The 14286-nt window shown below is 45.4% G+C and overlaps 1 protein-coding gene across 5 annotated transcripts; it reads right to left on the bottom strand.

Moving 5' to 3' along the window:
* Window positions 1–212: 212 nt before the first annotated feature.
* Window positions 213–13325, bottom strand: SLITRK4 (SLIT and NTRK like family member 4). 5 transcript variants are annotated; one of them, XM_074278703.1, is made up of 3 exons: window positions 11369–11847; window positions 5527–7968; window positions 213–3874 (listed from the first exon to the last, which is right to left on the bottom strand). In XM_074278703.1, exons 1-3 carry the CDS (start codon window positions 11388–11390, stop codon window positions 3756–3758), a joined length of 2583 nt encoding a protein of 860 aa, XP_074134804.1. In that variant the 5' UTR covers window positions 11391–11847; the 3' UTR covers window positions 213–3755. The 5 variants fall into 5 exon arrangements, with proteins under 5 accessions (XP_074134804.1, XP_074134805.1, XP_074134807.1 ...); XM_074278704.1 differs by lacking the exon at window positions 11369–11847 and adding an exon at window positions 13106–13325 and having other exon boundaries at window positions 213–7968; XM_074278706.1 differs by lacking the exon at window positions 11369–11847 and adding an exon at window positions 12944–13082 and having other exon boundaries at window positions 213–7968.
* Between the last annotated feature and the right edge of the window lie 961 nt (window positions 13326–14286).

The raw sequence follows: 14286 nt of genomic DNA, 5'->3' as shown, positions 1-14286 counted from the left end.
GGGACAGGCAGAAGGTGGGGAGGGAGAAGGATAAATGTTTTCAAATAATTTGTTTCAATGTTCCACTTCTTTTTTTGTCCTGACATCAGTCACCAATAAAAAATTATTTCCCTCCTCAAAAAGGGAAATCAACTTAGTTATTTGTTATCAAACACGTGCATACACATGCACACGCACATGCACACACACACGCATGCATACACACACACACATACACACACCCCAAAAAAAAACCTCACAGGTTGTTTTTGTTAAATCAACATTTTCCAATGTAGTTCAAACATATTGTGCACACAAGCATAGTTAACACTTAAAAAGAAATGACATTGAAACTTAGATAAAGTACAATTCTGTACAGTTAAAACAATCCTTCTAGACTCCACATAACCTATTGTGTGTTTTGTATGAGGCTAGGTCTACACTAGTATTGCAAAGTGGAGAACTAAAACATTACTCAAATAATTAAAGTTTATTTTGGTTTTTATTTAAGAATGCCTATATAATGTAGGAAAGAGTATTTTGAGGACTTATGTGCACACTTGCAACAATTCTCCACTTCATTTCACAAATATAGACCTAGCCATAGAGTAGCTACTTAATTCTGTTCTACACAGCCAATCTGAAATGGAAGGTGGGGAAGTTATCCAGGTAAAGCAAACCAAAAATTATGGTCTGACCACAGTGAATTGAATCCTTTCTGGAAAAAGGATTGTACTCCCTTCCCCACTCCCCAATCCCAACCATATAACTGGATGGTTGGGAAACAAAGACCCAGTACCTCAGCAATTGTTCCTTAAGGAAAACCAAGAAGAGCAGGGAAAGCCTACAAGCCTTTGAATGAGCTGCTTGTGGCTTGAAAACAAAAGCAACAAAAAATTAAACTGCAACATGTCCCGACCTACCCAGATTGACTGTGATAATTGCATGACCTTTTCCTTTACGGTGGTTGTGTAGATCAGATCCCACAGTAATACATCTTTTTTCATTTCTATTTTCTATCAGGTAATGTCCTGTACATACATATATTCAGTTAACATTTATTGATTAATACAGATGGTTCACATTCATTTTTAGTTTCAAACAGCACTGATCAAACAAGATTCAATCAGTTCATCTTTTTCCCCCCTACATTACAACCAAGTGAACTGATGAACTGGTTGTTTGGATAATCTTTTTGAAACCAAATTGTATAGAAAGTACATTGTCATGGATGGGTAATTGAACTATAAAGAACCAAGCTGGTGGCTTGTTATAAACTCAGCTAAACTCTATGATACAGTATCTGACTGTTATTTTTTATGTCAAATAACAATATTTGCCAATCAGCAATGATGCCAGATGCAAACCAATTGTTCCTAACCCCATCTGACAATTCTCCAAGGGAATTGGTGGTTAGAGAGAATTTAAATTGAAAATATGGTTGAAAACAAAACATTTCTTAACACAGGTTTGAGAATAAAATTGAATAAATACAATATCCTAAGCAACATATCTTTATCCTCAAACCTCAGAGAAATAGCAATTTTGTTCACTATTGCTTGATTTCTTCTGATAATGGGTGGAAGGATAAATATATTTAACAAGCTCTAGCTTCAAAAAATGAATGTTCCAAACAATTTTATTAATTTCCCATACAAAATGGCATTTAGTAAATTCTGTCTAATACCTTGATGTTGCTGAAAGCAAACAGAGGTCATTAAAACATTTTCTTTTCAGTGACCAAATAGCATTAACTGTATTTTATATTATAAACTAATCTAAAAATATTAATGATCAAAGCAGGGTAAAAACAATACAATTTGTTTCTTTACTTTATTTCAAAATAGTGATTATAAATACATTCTTATTATATTTCCTCCCCCAGCTCTTTGGATGCAACAACAATAACGACAAAAAAAAACCTCACTGTGCTCATTTCATACAATATCAATGTACAAATCATGCAAAAGATAAGATAGATTAATAATATCACCACCATAAATTTCTAGATGTGATGTTATATCTGAAATATCTGTTAACATTAGTCATGAGGCCATGTCCTTTATAATGTATGCATCCTTATGGCTTTTAAAACAAAAGGAAAATAAAAGGAAACAAAGGAACATATTTAATAAACCTGGCTTTAAATGATTTTCTGATTTAGATTTTTATTCTGTTTAATATTCAGCAAGAAGAGCTAAATTTTGACTACACATCAGCTTACACTGTACTTGAACCACTGTTCTTGAATAGCTGCTTTCTGATGAAATTACACAAAGATGTACTCTTTCAAAGAAATGATTAATCTTTATTAATTTTCATAAAAAAATAATTTAAGACTTGAGAATACATGGACACAATATATTTTTGTAACCCTTCCATTACTGTTTATACCAGCTCATTTCCCTTGCAACAGTTCTAAAAGAATCCATTCAAATGTGTACAGAACCAAGAAAGCCAGGCTGACAAGCTGTGGTTCTTGGGTTTTTTCCATTTGAATGCAAGGTCTCCTAGAAATGTTGAACCAAAATATATGCACTACCTCTCCAAGGATTATACTAACATCAAGATTGTATTTATACCGACAAAATATGGAGATATAGTATCTTGACAGCTTTTGCACTCAACCCAAAACTTACACCTAAGTACAATACTGTAAAATTTTCAAAAAGAACTGTGGACGGACCTGTGCAAAATAGTATACACTATATAATGTAGGCACAATGAATTTGGTTAAGGATAGCATCTCAGCCTTAACTACTAGTCTTCTAACCACCATTCAGTTACAGTCAGTACCTCCAAATAACCATGCTTCTGGAATTTCCTCTTTTTTTCATTGAACATTTTGTTTTTGTTTTTTCGATCTTCCTCAAGAGACCAAGATACAGACAATATGCCAGCTAGTTATAGTCTTCAGATTGTGGCAGGAAGTCTTCTCACTGCTGATCTTCTGGCAACCATTTAGCCTGCCCGCACTAGATAAAAGGCATCATCCCAATGGCCTAGTACCCCCCGAATCGCTGATGAAACTAAATTATTAGTGTTCATCATAGAAGCGTCCACTTCAGATTTCACAATCCTTACTTCATTGATCAAAGGATCAAGTAAAACACTTCAGAGTTTTTGTTCGTTTTTGTCTTGTAAGATCTCTATGCATTTAGGAAGCCTTGACTCCATGGATGTGTACTTGTTTGGTAATGACATCATAGAATTTCAGATGGCATTTTAGTTGAACACCGTCTGTCACACAAGTAATGTAATGCCAATTTTCAACCTTGGAATTCAATAGCTGTTTCAGGCTTTTTGTAAATGTGTATAAATTTCTCACACAAATTTTGTGTCAAGGAAACCGCACATCTTAAAGTTCTAGGAGCACCACCAGCAAGGAGATGTGAAAACTGAGGAGAGAATTCTTTTCACTCTCCTTTTAAATATGTTTAAAACCAATTACACACACATATATATATATATATATATATATATATATATATATATATATATATATACACACACATATATATATGCATACATATATAGATATATAGATATATATTTTTTAAATCTAGGTTGTATACCAAACATCCTCCCAGAGCAAATGCAGAAGGCCCTGGAAATGAAGAGTTTATCACCAAGATTGTTGTTAGAACTTCTGCCACAGTGTCATCTCAGAAGTGCCACTTGAAAAGCATGAAGAAAATCTGTTTACTTTCCTTGTCACTGGATTGATCAATGTATTGATTAGAGAAGGTGGCAGAGGGCAACATTATGGAGGCAGGTCAAAGCAGAATGGCTTTCCCATTGGTACTTTGCCAAGAGGGAGAGAGTCTCTGTATCTTGCAAACACCTTCGATGAATGGGTGTTTGAGTATCTTGATCCGTTTGACTCCCACCTTATCTGCCAAAACAACCACAATGGTGTCATTTGGGGAGTCATGGGACTATAAAATACTGTGAACTGAACTGAGACCAATAAATTCATTTTACAATGGGGCCTCTACCAGCCAAGATTACCATGTTCACTGTTCCACTTGATTATCTGACCTTGTAATCAGAAGGAACAGTATACTGGTGCATATTAAGATTAAGCTATTTACCTTACTCTTTATTTTTTTTTTTGTAAATATTTGTAGTGAAAACTATTTAGATTAAGCTGTAGAACCCTGAAAAGCAAGACAACTGATGGCAAATACCAACTGTCTGAGAGACACGATACTATAAAACTAATGAATCTATTTTAAAATGCACAATTGGTAACAAATCTGAAGATAATATGCTAATTTCACAAGAATAGCACAGAACACTTTTTTTTTTTTTTGCTTGTTTGTTTTAAATTATACCTGATCACATTATCCAGAATAGTTCTATACATTTCATCTCTTGCTTTCGGGTTGGTATGTTTTCTCTGTTTAAATTTCTATTGAATGATAGATGCACTGTGATCAGGAAAATAACTCAGGCATATTAAATAAATATTAAGGAGTACATATTTTGCTATTTAGTGTACAAGGTATTTCATAAATATGAATTATATTACAAAAATAGTTTCTGGTGCGCTCACATGGTAAGCATTTGGCTAAATTTGGCCAACCTTAGAGGATTGTAGCTATTTCACATAACTGAGGACAAATTCTAGTCATAGTTTGAATTTTGAGTTGTATTTAATTCTGCATTAACATCAACTATTTCTTCAGGTCACCACAAATGCTGTATAAATCACATTGATTTTTTTTTTTCTCTTTTAAATTTTATGTATAGACAGGTATGCTTAAAGTGTTCAAATTTATTTTCATCGGTATGTAATGCATGGTATATTTTAAACAAATGTTTGCACAATTTAACATCAGTAAATCCAGTGGTTTCAAGATGCAGGCCATAAAGGTTACCGATTTACAAATACTACCAAATGTTCTCTCTTTGCATGCTTTTAAAAAAACTTTTCAGAGAATCTTTAAACAGAGTTGTTACAATGCCACAAATCAAAGGATTACTCCAGTTCCACCACCAACTTAATCCACGTGCAAGATGAAGGACCCAGCTGAGGTACAAATACTGCTACCAGTTTGCTTGTGTTTGCTTTAACAAATCACAAGGAGGCGAAGGTTTTGCAGTGGGGGAGGGGATACAAAACCAACTTGCCCCTTGTGGTTAAATTCAGCGTAATATGTATATAAAGCATCCCTTTGGCAATAGAGTTTGCAGTATCCCCACAGGATTCCACAGTCTAAGTTTTATGGAGTGAAATCCATTAAAGGTCAAAATCCTTCTCTATTTGACAACTCATATATGACTACAGTTAATCTGACACCCTTGGAAACACCTGCCTCTATGCCTATTGATAATATAGAATTTGGAAGTTAGAAGTCAACAAAAGGCACTTTCATCATTAAATAAATGTCCTCTGTAGGAAATAAGACTGCATGACCTATATTTTGTTCAAAGCTGTTTGCTCTTCAAGGACTTGTAGGTAGTCAGGAGAACTCTGAAGTTTTGCTTTTAGTTCAAAATATTCACTCTTTCTCTGCTCTACAACAATTTTACTATGATTACCTCCTATTAGTGATTTCTTATTTTTCTTGTCTTGCTGCTTTTCTGGATAGCGGATCTCAAAGCCACTGACTCCGATGCTGTTGTACTCCTTTTTGCTCTCCAGAAAATTCTGAATGAACACATTTGAATCTCGGCCAGGGAATAATTCATCCAACTCATCGATTGTGCTCAGTCTTTTCCTGGTATCCACGTGGACAAGATCTTTGTCCTTTTCAGGAGCATTTCTCAGGATGACTTTCTGTCCTGGTGGCTCAGAGAACATGAAACCTGCTTCAGACTCTTTCAAGCCACACGTGTGGCTCTTGCTCATCTGCTCAATGGTCTGTGGGATGAAAGCTTCTGCTGCAAGCCCATCCTTCTTGTTGATCTTGTGTTCATGCTTCCTCAGCTGCAGTTGCATAGAGCTGCACTCTGGGTTTCCGAGGCCTTCGTGTTTCACGATCGGCTTTTTGTTGCGCCGGAGCACAAAGACTAGGAGGCAGAAAGCAACAAACACAGTTAAAATCAAGACCACCAGAATGCTCAAGATTAAAATAGACAGAGGGACTGGGCCTCCGGGAGGACTTCGGATGGGTCCCATGGGTGTCGTGAGGGTAATGGCAGGTATGGGACTAGTGAAGGGAGAAGAAGGCCGGTTGAGCAGCTTCGGACACAGGATTTCGTTTTTGAGGGACTTCAGTTCAATGCTGGCAAACTGTACAGGTGTTTCACATTTCAGTTCTTTCATCACAATGTCATCTTTCAGTTTCTCTAGCCACAGCTTTAGGGCCACTAAGTCACAAGTGCAGTCCCATGGGTTGCCCTCAAGGTCTATCTGCGTAAGGGACTGAAGCTGATCGAGCACCCCACTCACAGGCAGGTACATGAATTTGTTGTTCCTCAGGTTCAGCCGAGCAAGAGGAGCACCTGCAAAAATGTAAACCGGCAGGCTCTTTAACAGGTTATTGTTCAGATACAATAACTGCAAATTGGGCATTGAGTCAAAGGTGCCAGCTAAGATTTCTATGATCCAATTGTATTCCAAATAGAGATACTGCAGGTTGTACAGACCTGCAAACATTTCAGGGTACAGCCGTTCTAGCTGATTGCCATTGAGATAGAGTCTGCGGAGATTGGTGAGATTCCGGAACACCTCTCCCTTGATCGCTGTAATCTGATTGCTGCCTAAATGGAGTAGATCCAGACCTTCAAACTCAGTGAAATCTGAGGTGTCCACATCTTTAATCTGATTGCCATTGACGTGCAGCTTCTTGGCATTTAGGGGTTTGGGCATCAACTCCGCCATCGACTGGATATTTTTTTCTTGGCAGTTGACACTTAAGCCTAAATCAGAAGGATGCGTTTTGCAAAAACAAGGGATCGGGCAAGGTGTCAGTGGTGGTACCCTAGTTTGATAAGATACAATTTGACTCAGATTACGATTTGAGAGGGCTTTGCCTGCAACGATGCTCGAGATCTTTGAAGGATTAGTTGTTTTAGGGGGCTTTGTCACTAATCTCTGTAATGAAGTTTGGGTTGTATGGCCATTGGGTGTGGTATAGCCATTTTCCAGCTGAGAGGGTGGTAGGATCCGCACATCAAAATCACTCCCAGTTCCCATGGAACATAATTCCTGTTTATTGGTTTCCTTCAGAAGCCTCCCATACAAGTCACTGGGTGTTTCACAGATAGCTTCTCCTATGTAGATGTTATACGGCATGTTCTCCAGCCATGCTTTCAAAGGCAGCAAATCACAACTGCAATTCCAAGGGTTATCTTCGAGCTGTAATTCAACGACACGGCCAATGTGTTCCAGCACACCAATGTAGGGCAGCTTCTGTATTCGATTCCCACGGATATCCAGATGGGTCAAAGATGCGAATCGGAAAATATTATCGGGAAGGAACGAAATCAGATTGTCATTCAGAATGAGCACTTTCAGTTTATGGAGTTTATTGAAGGCTCCCCGTTCAATATACTTGATTAAATTGTAGTCAGCCTGGAGATACTCCAAGTTCTCTATGCCAAGGAAAGTGTCAGCACGGAGAACCTTTAATTCATTGTTATTCAAGTGCAACTGTTTTAATGCACTGAGCCCCAGGAAGGCCCCTCCCTCAATGTTCTGCAATTTATTATTCCCCAGCTGCAGGGACACTGCATGTGAAAAATTTAGAAAGGTATTGGGATAGAGGACGATTAACAAGTTATTTTGAAAATTGAGGTGGTAAAAATTTGACCAGGGTGGTTTCAATTGATTTGGTCTGAAGACAGAAACCTTTTCACAGTTGACATAGAGCACGTTCTCCACCGACACACAGGAGCACACATTGCAAATTTCCACTGAGGGGTCAGACTCTGCATTTGTCGAAGCAGAAATGGGGGGAGACAAAACCAGAAAGAGCCAAAGTAACATCTTCTTGCATTCAGCAAACAACTTTATGCTTCTGAATAATGATAAAGAATCTAAAAAGAAAAAGAAAGAAAACATTTTTTTCAATGGTAATTCTCTTGAAAATTCATCTGGGCAGAAACTAAGCCCTAGTGAATTATTAGGCAATATATGTCTTTGTGTGTGTGTGTGTGTGTGTATGTCTGTGTATTTGGAGAGAAAGATGTATTCATGTGCCTTTATATATATGCATACATGTCTATCTACACATATCTATATATGCATACACAGACATACACACACACACACACACACACACACACACACACACACACACACACATATATATATCTAAATCACCAAAATTCAATATTTACTAAAACACAACAATGATCCCACCCAGAAAACCCAATCCAAACAACATACATCTTTGGCTTTAGTTCTAATGATTTGTAGGGAATGTACACAATTGTGTAGGGCAAAGACGACAGCAAATGCAAGGAAAGATTCCTGATTATGGCAAAAGCCTGACCACTCCATAAATAGTTTTTCTACCTAGCTTGTGCCAGAGTCTTCTTTAGCATGGACCCCAGTAAAAGTCCCTAGCCTTTGTAGGCTCAAGTCCAGAACAGAATCACAAAGGAGTTCCAGTGTGCGAATTTCAATTGGCTAGGTGGGTTAGCATAATTAGAAAGGTAGATCAGCGTAAGGTCTGACTGAGGAACAAAATAAGAGGGCTAGATTAGTGTGGAGCCCAGGGAGTTAAGAGACAGAAGCAGAAGGGACATAGTGGTAAACATACAAGCAGCAGCAACAACAAGACCTTTCCATTTGTGCATCAGTTCAAAGAATGCAAATTCCGTTTACATCCCTCATCTCCTCTAAGCCTCGCAGTATCCTGGTCTCCCTTGCTACGGCAAGGAAACTACATTTTAGAGAGAGAAAGGGAGTGATCCAAGGTCACTCAGCTTTTCCTTCCAAGTGCCATGGTCCACTAAACCACACCAGTTTGGTTTAGCTTAAGTCTGTGGTTGGGCTGAATTCTGGTGAATAGTTCCCTGCCATGCTTTTCCATCTAAGAGAAGGCAGATGTTGTTATAGGAAGAGGAAAAAATAATCTGAGCCATAGAAAGGGACAGACTTGTTATGTGGATAATGTCTCTAGCTACTGGACAGTCATCTCACACACACAAGCACACAGTAGCAATGACCAAACATGACAAAACTTGTCCTGAGGGAGTCCACAGAAAGGAATTTTCTATTGGAGTACAGAGATGAATAGCTGATCTATCTTGGCATTTAGAGAGACTGTTGCCTTAGTTTCCTTCATATCTCTCTTCCTTTTCCTTTGTCGCTTCAGTCCTTATGTTGGCTGCTACTTAGTCCAAACTCCTGCTCCAGCCTCCTTTTACCACTGTCTACCACTGCCTAGGACATGGAGTTCACACAGCGGCATTCCTGTGTGGCTCTAGCTGGGGAGCTAGATATACTCGGTAGTCACAGCAGATTCTTGTCTTAAATTAATCAGTTCCCAGCTGTTCCCCCTTCCCCCACACACCCTTCTTACCCCTGATCTCTAAGCAAATAGATTAACATTTGTTGGTAGAGTTTATGCTTAGCAAATTAGCCCATTTTCTCCACCTCTTCACATATTCCAGCACAGATACACGAATTTCTGCCAGACAGATTTCCATAAACATAGAAAGCATGTATTTTCTTTTTCTTTATGCAGGTTTAGCCGTGTCATTTCTTTTCACGGTAAATAACCAGAAATTGCTCTTTCAAACTGCTTACCTTTGTACCATAATGAAAATCTATAAATTACCTAGGAATACACAAGAGGAAAATTTTGCAGTGAAAGACACATCGGATAGACACCCCTTTGTTTATCTGGCCCATGAGGAATGTCTATAATAATAACATAGCACATCTATAAAAGTAGACAAGCCATTATGCATGACCTACAGAGATCTGTAGTTTTAAGGTGGGCCAAACAGAAACCCAGAAGAATGCTGCCAGAATGCTAATCGGATGCTGTGGAGACATACATTGACCCCAGTTGGTGTGATGACATGACTGCTAGTGCAAAATTTAAAAGTCACAATTCATGAGAATGACATCACCAAAATCGCAAAACAACTCTCTTTGTCAAATCGAGATTTTCCCAGGACCATTTGCTTTGACATGACCACGCATCCTGGGCTACCCACGTCCAGTTCGGCCATTTCTAGACACTTTTCTTCCTCAGGTACAAACCTAAATCTTCACCAGAAACGAACAAAAAAGCAACACCGACAGAGCCTCGATTGAAAAAGGGGGCTCCCTTCCCCCTCTGCATTGCTACCGTGGGTAACAAAAAGGGGGGGGGCAGGGAAGAGCTAGGAGGAAGTTAAAAAAAAAAAGGCAGCTCCCTTCGAAAAGGAGGAAACAAGAGCCAGCTGGAATGGGAGAGGAGAGGAAAAGAGGGAGTTCCAAGGAGAAGAGAATGACGAGAAGGAGCCAGAAAAAGGAGCGAGAGATTAAGAGAATCTAGAAAGAGGACAGAGGGGATGGAGGACAGTGAAAACAGGGCAGAGGGTAAAAGGTCAAAGTCAAAGAACCGTAGGAGCTAAACAAACGTTTAGCAAACGATAGAAAAATCAGGCACCACTTAAAGCACTCTTGGGATGCTGCTAGGCTCCTCTCCAGCTTCCCGACTGTCTTGCGGGGTGCTTTGTCGGCCAGATGCCCCTCGCCAGCTCCCGGGGACAGGCGGGCACACTCAGAGGAAGTCTTCGCAAAAAGCATTCACCCACTCTGGGAACGTATGATCGCATCTCCTGCCCCACAGGGTGGGGGAGGGAAAGGACAGGGGAGCGGGGGAGCCGAACAGGCACAGGGCTAGTGGGAAGATGGCAAACGAAGCTGCCGCTTGCCTGCTGGGGAGAGGCGGAAGGAACGGAGAGGCTGCCGCTCCGAGCTCCGAAAGGAATCCCGAGGTGGCCGCTGGCAGCCTCGGCGAGTACCGCATTGCCGCAACCCCATGCCCGGGGCCGGGTCGCTTCCCCGGGTGCCCCTGCAGACGCCCGGGCTGAGCCCCTGGCACGGGGGCAAGTCCTATCCCAACCCACCCAGGGTAGCAGCTGGAGTTTCCCAGACGCCTCTTTAAAGGCACGGAGAGATGGGGGGGGGGGGCACGGTTGAAGACGCCAGGCTTCGAAGGCTGGAGTCTCTCCGCAATCCCCCTTTCCTCCCACCTCCCCCCCCCCCGTGCAAAGTACCCAGCTCTCCACCACCCACCCACCCCTGACTCTCAACCCGTGGCAGCCTAGAATGAGCCAGGGCAGAAGGGGAGCGGTATTCGGGCATCTCCATCCTGCCGGGGACCAGAAGGTCCCCCCAGCTCCGGCCGGAACCCCGACCTCTCAAAGTCCCTCTTTTCCCGTCTCCACCCTGGCTTCGGCTCCTCTGTGGTGGAGCCCCCCGCTTACCCACCAGATCGCGCTAGCTGCAGCATCTCCTTAAGGTCCCAGGCAAGTGGCGAGCCCTGGCCCGAGCGAGTGCTGGCGAAGGGTCAGAGCGCGAGCGGGCGGGCGAGCACCCAGGTGGGCCGGCTGGCGGCGGCGGCGGCGGCGAGCGCCTGAGCCAGGGGGCGACTGGGTCCCCTTGGGTGCCCGAGCCGCCGGGGAGGATTCCCCCGGCACCCGGGCGCGAAGGAGGCGGCGACCGCACGCCCTGCGCTCCGAGGGCACCGGCAAAGTCGGCCCGTTCCCCCACCCCCAACCGGCTCGCCGCCTCCCCAGTGTGCCTGGGTGGGAGGGCAGGCCGGGGTGGGGGATGGAGCGCCCAGCCTGCCTCCCGCTGGCCGGGCACCTAGCTCCGCTCAGCTCCGCTCTCCTCCCCTCCTGCGCTTAGCTCGGCGGCCGTGGTTGGGCTGGTCGCCTGCGGTCCCCTCCCCTCCGCTCTGCTCGCTCTCCTCTCCGATCCGGACACATCTAAGCCTGCCCGGCTGCTCCTGCCTGCCTGCCTGCCTCCCTCCACCCCTCCTCCTCCTCCTCCTCCTCTTCCTCCTCCCCCCTCCCTCCCTCCCTCTTTCCCTTCTTCCCTCCCTCCCTCCCTCCCTCCCGGCTTGCCTTCCTATCTGCTCTGCAGTTTTTGCGATTGTCTGTCTCTACGTGATCTGGACTTCTGCTCCTCCGCTCACTCTCACTCCTGCTGCGCGCACACACACACACACATCCACCCGAGAGAGGGACTCACAGACGGGAGCACACACACACACACACACACACACACACACACACACACACACACTCACACACACACACACACTCACACTCACAGCCGCGCGCGGACGGACACACACCCCGATTCCTCCTACAGCCGGGGTGCACCTTTCTATACACTCACAGAAGTCTTCCCTCCTCTCTCCCCTCCACGGGCACACGCACGCATAACCCCTCCACAGCACTGCCTCTCCCCGAGCACATTCCTGGTCCCCTACCTCGGCCACGGTGCCCCATTCCCAGGCGCGTGCACATGCGCGTGCGCGCGCGCGCACACACACACACACACACACACACACACACACACACACACACACACAAACAGAAGCCACTTTTTTTCTGTCCTCCCCTATTGCACACTTTCCCCGAAGAGGCAGTCCCCCCCCCACCCCGCCTCCAGGGACCCCCTAGAAAGCGAAGGTCCCCGCCAACCCAAGTCATCGCTCCCACCCCCGTCCATCCTAGCGGGAACGCGCGCCGGCACACATGCACGCACACATACCCAGACGAGCGAGCGCGCACTCCCGATCGATCGATCAATCAATGGATCGATCGATCAACAAGCAAAGATGTGTCTGGGAACACTCCCGGGAGATGGCAGGCAGGCACTCCCAGCTAGAGAAGGACCCTTTCCTGGGCGAGGGGTGGGGGTGGGGGGGCGGAGGGGGTGGGGTGTCACGCAGCCACCTCCACAGCCACGGAATTAAGAACTACGAGGCCGGGATGCAAGAGGGGGTGAAGACGCGACAAACAGCGGCAGCACTTTGGGACGTAGTTCCCGTACCTCTCTCCTTCCTCCCTCCCTTCCTTCCGTCCTTCGGCGACAGCTGGTCAGCCCGAAGCCGAGGAGAAGCCGCGGAGAAGCCGCGGCGCTTCTGCAGAGCGAGCGTTCCGTAGGTAGGGGCTGAGTTTCCAGAATCCCGGAGGCGTCGCGCTCCCAGCCTACCTGTGTGTCCGGGCCCGGGGCTGGAGCCCGGAGGGAGTCTCCAAAGTGGAAGGGGGGGGGGCGAGGCTCGGTGACCCCACCCCCGCAGAGCCGAGCGCGGCCTCCGGCTGGGACGCCACAAGGCTTAGGGGGGGGGCAGCCGGGGGCTCGGGCCCAGGAAGGGGCCGGGGAGCCGGCGGAGGCGTGGGACGGGGGACATGCCGCACTTGCGACCACAAACCTGCCGGGGTACTGAGCATGCCCAGATCCAGGGCTCTAGCCCTATAAGAGGAGCATTGTGTGCATTCCACTCCTCCAGGGTTTGGCTGTGGCCGGGAGGGGCTGCGCGGGGGACGGGCAGGGGGAGAGGACCCGCTCCCGGGCGGGGAGGGCTGGCGGGGACGGGCTGGAAGCCGCCGCCGCCGCCGCCGCCGCCGCCGCCGGCCGGGAAGGACGGCCCGGGAAAGTGGCTTCCCGCTTGACAGTAGTTCATTGTGGTGATCGATATCGGCGAAAGCAGGAGCCCCGGGCTCGCGCTCATCCCGGCTCGAGCTGGCCACTCCGTGAATTAGCTAGGCCTCTTCCCTCTCGCCCGCTCCCTTTCGGGAGCGAGTCCACTAGGGGGTAGGAAGGGTCAGAGGAAGAGTCAGATTCAAACAAGTTCATTTCTCTGCCCCTCGCCGGCTGTGGCCAAAAACAGAAAAAGAAATGCAACTCCACGGGGGGAAGGCTCGGGGGGGACAGGAGGGTGAAGACCCAAGTGACTGGGGGAGCTCCGTGGCCATTTCCAGGCGGGCTGCAAAAATAAAGCTTGACCCAAGCCTCTCTTCTAGCGCCCCCCCAGCCCCTGCTGATACAGCCTCTTTCCTTGCAAACCAAATCAGTTGCCTCTTTTTGTGAGGTGTAAGTGAACAGCACCCCCCATTCCCTCCCCCGCATGCAACAAATATTTAGTGAGGCCTACTCTATGCAGAGCCCCTAGTTACTATACGTGGGGGAGTGCACGGAAGCGAATAAAACTTGTTCTCTCCCTCTCTCTCTGTCTCTCTCTGTCTCTCTCTGTCTCTCTCTCTCTCTCTCACACACACACACACACACACACACACTCGTGAGAGCCCTGTGTTTAATCCAACCTTCTGCCCGATCTACCAGCAGCATTCCTTAGTGGCACTAGCAGCAGAATGGGATCTATCCAGTAGCCA

Source organism: Sminthopsis crassicaudata, chromosome X, assembly GCF_048593235.1.
Source record: "Sminthopsis crassicaudata isolate SCR6 chromosome X, ASM4859323v1, whole genome shotgun sequence".
Taxonomy (NCBI): domain Eukaryota; kingdom Metazoa; phylum Chordata; class Mammalia; order Dasyuromorphia; family Dasyuridae; genus Sminthopsis; species Sminthopsis crassicaudata.
Note: the sequence above shows the minus strand (reverse complement) of the source record. Positions and strands in the feature narration are given on the sequence as shown.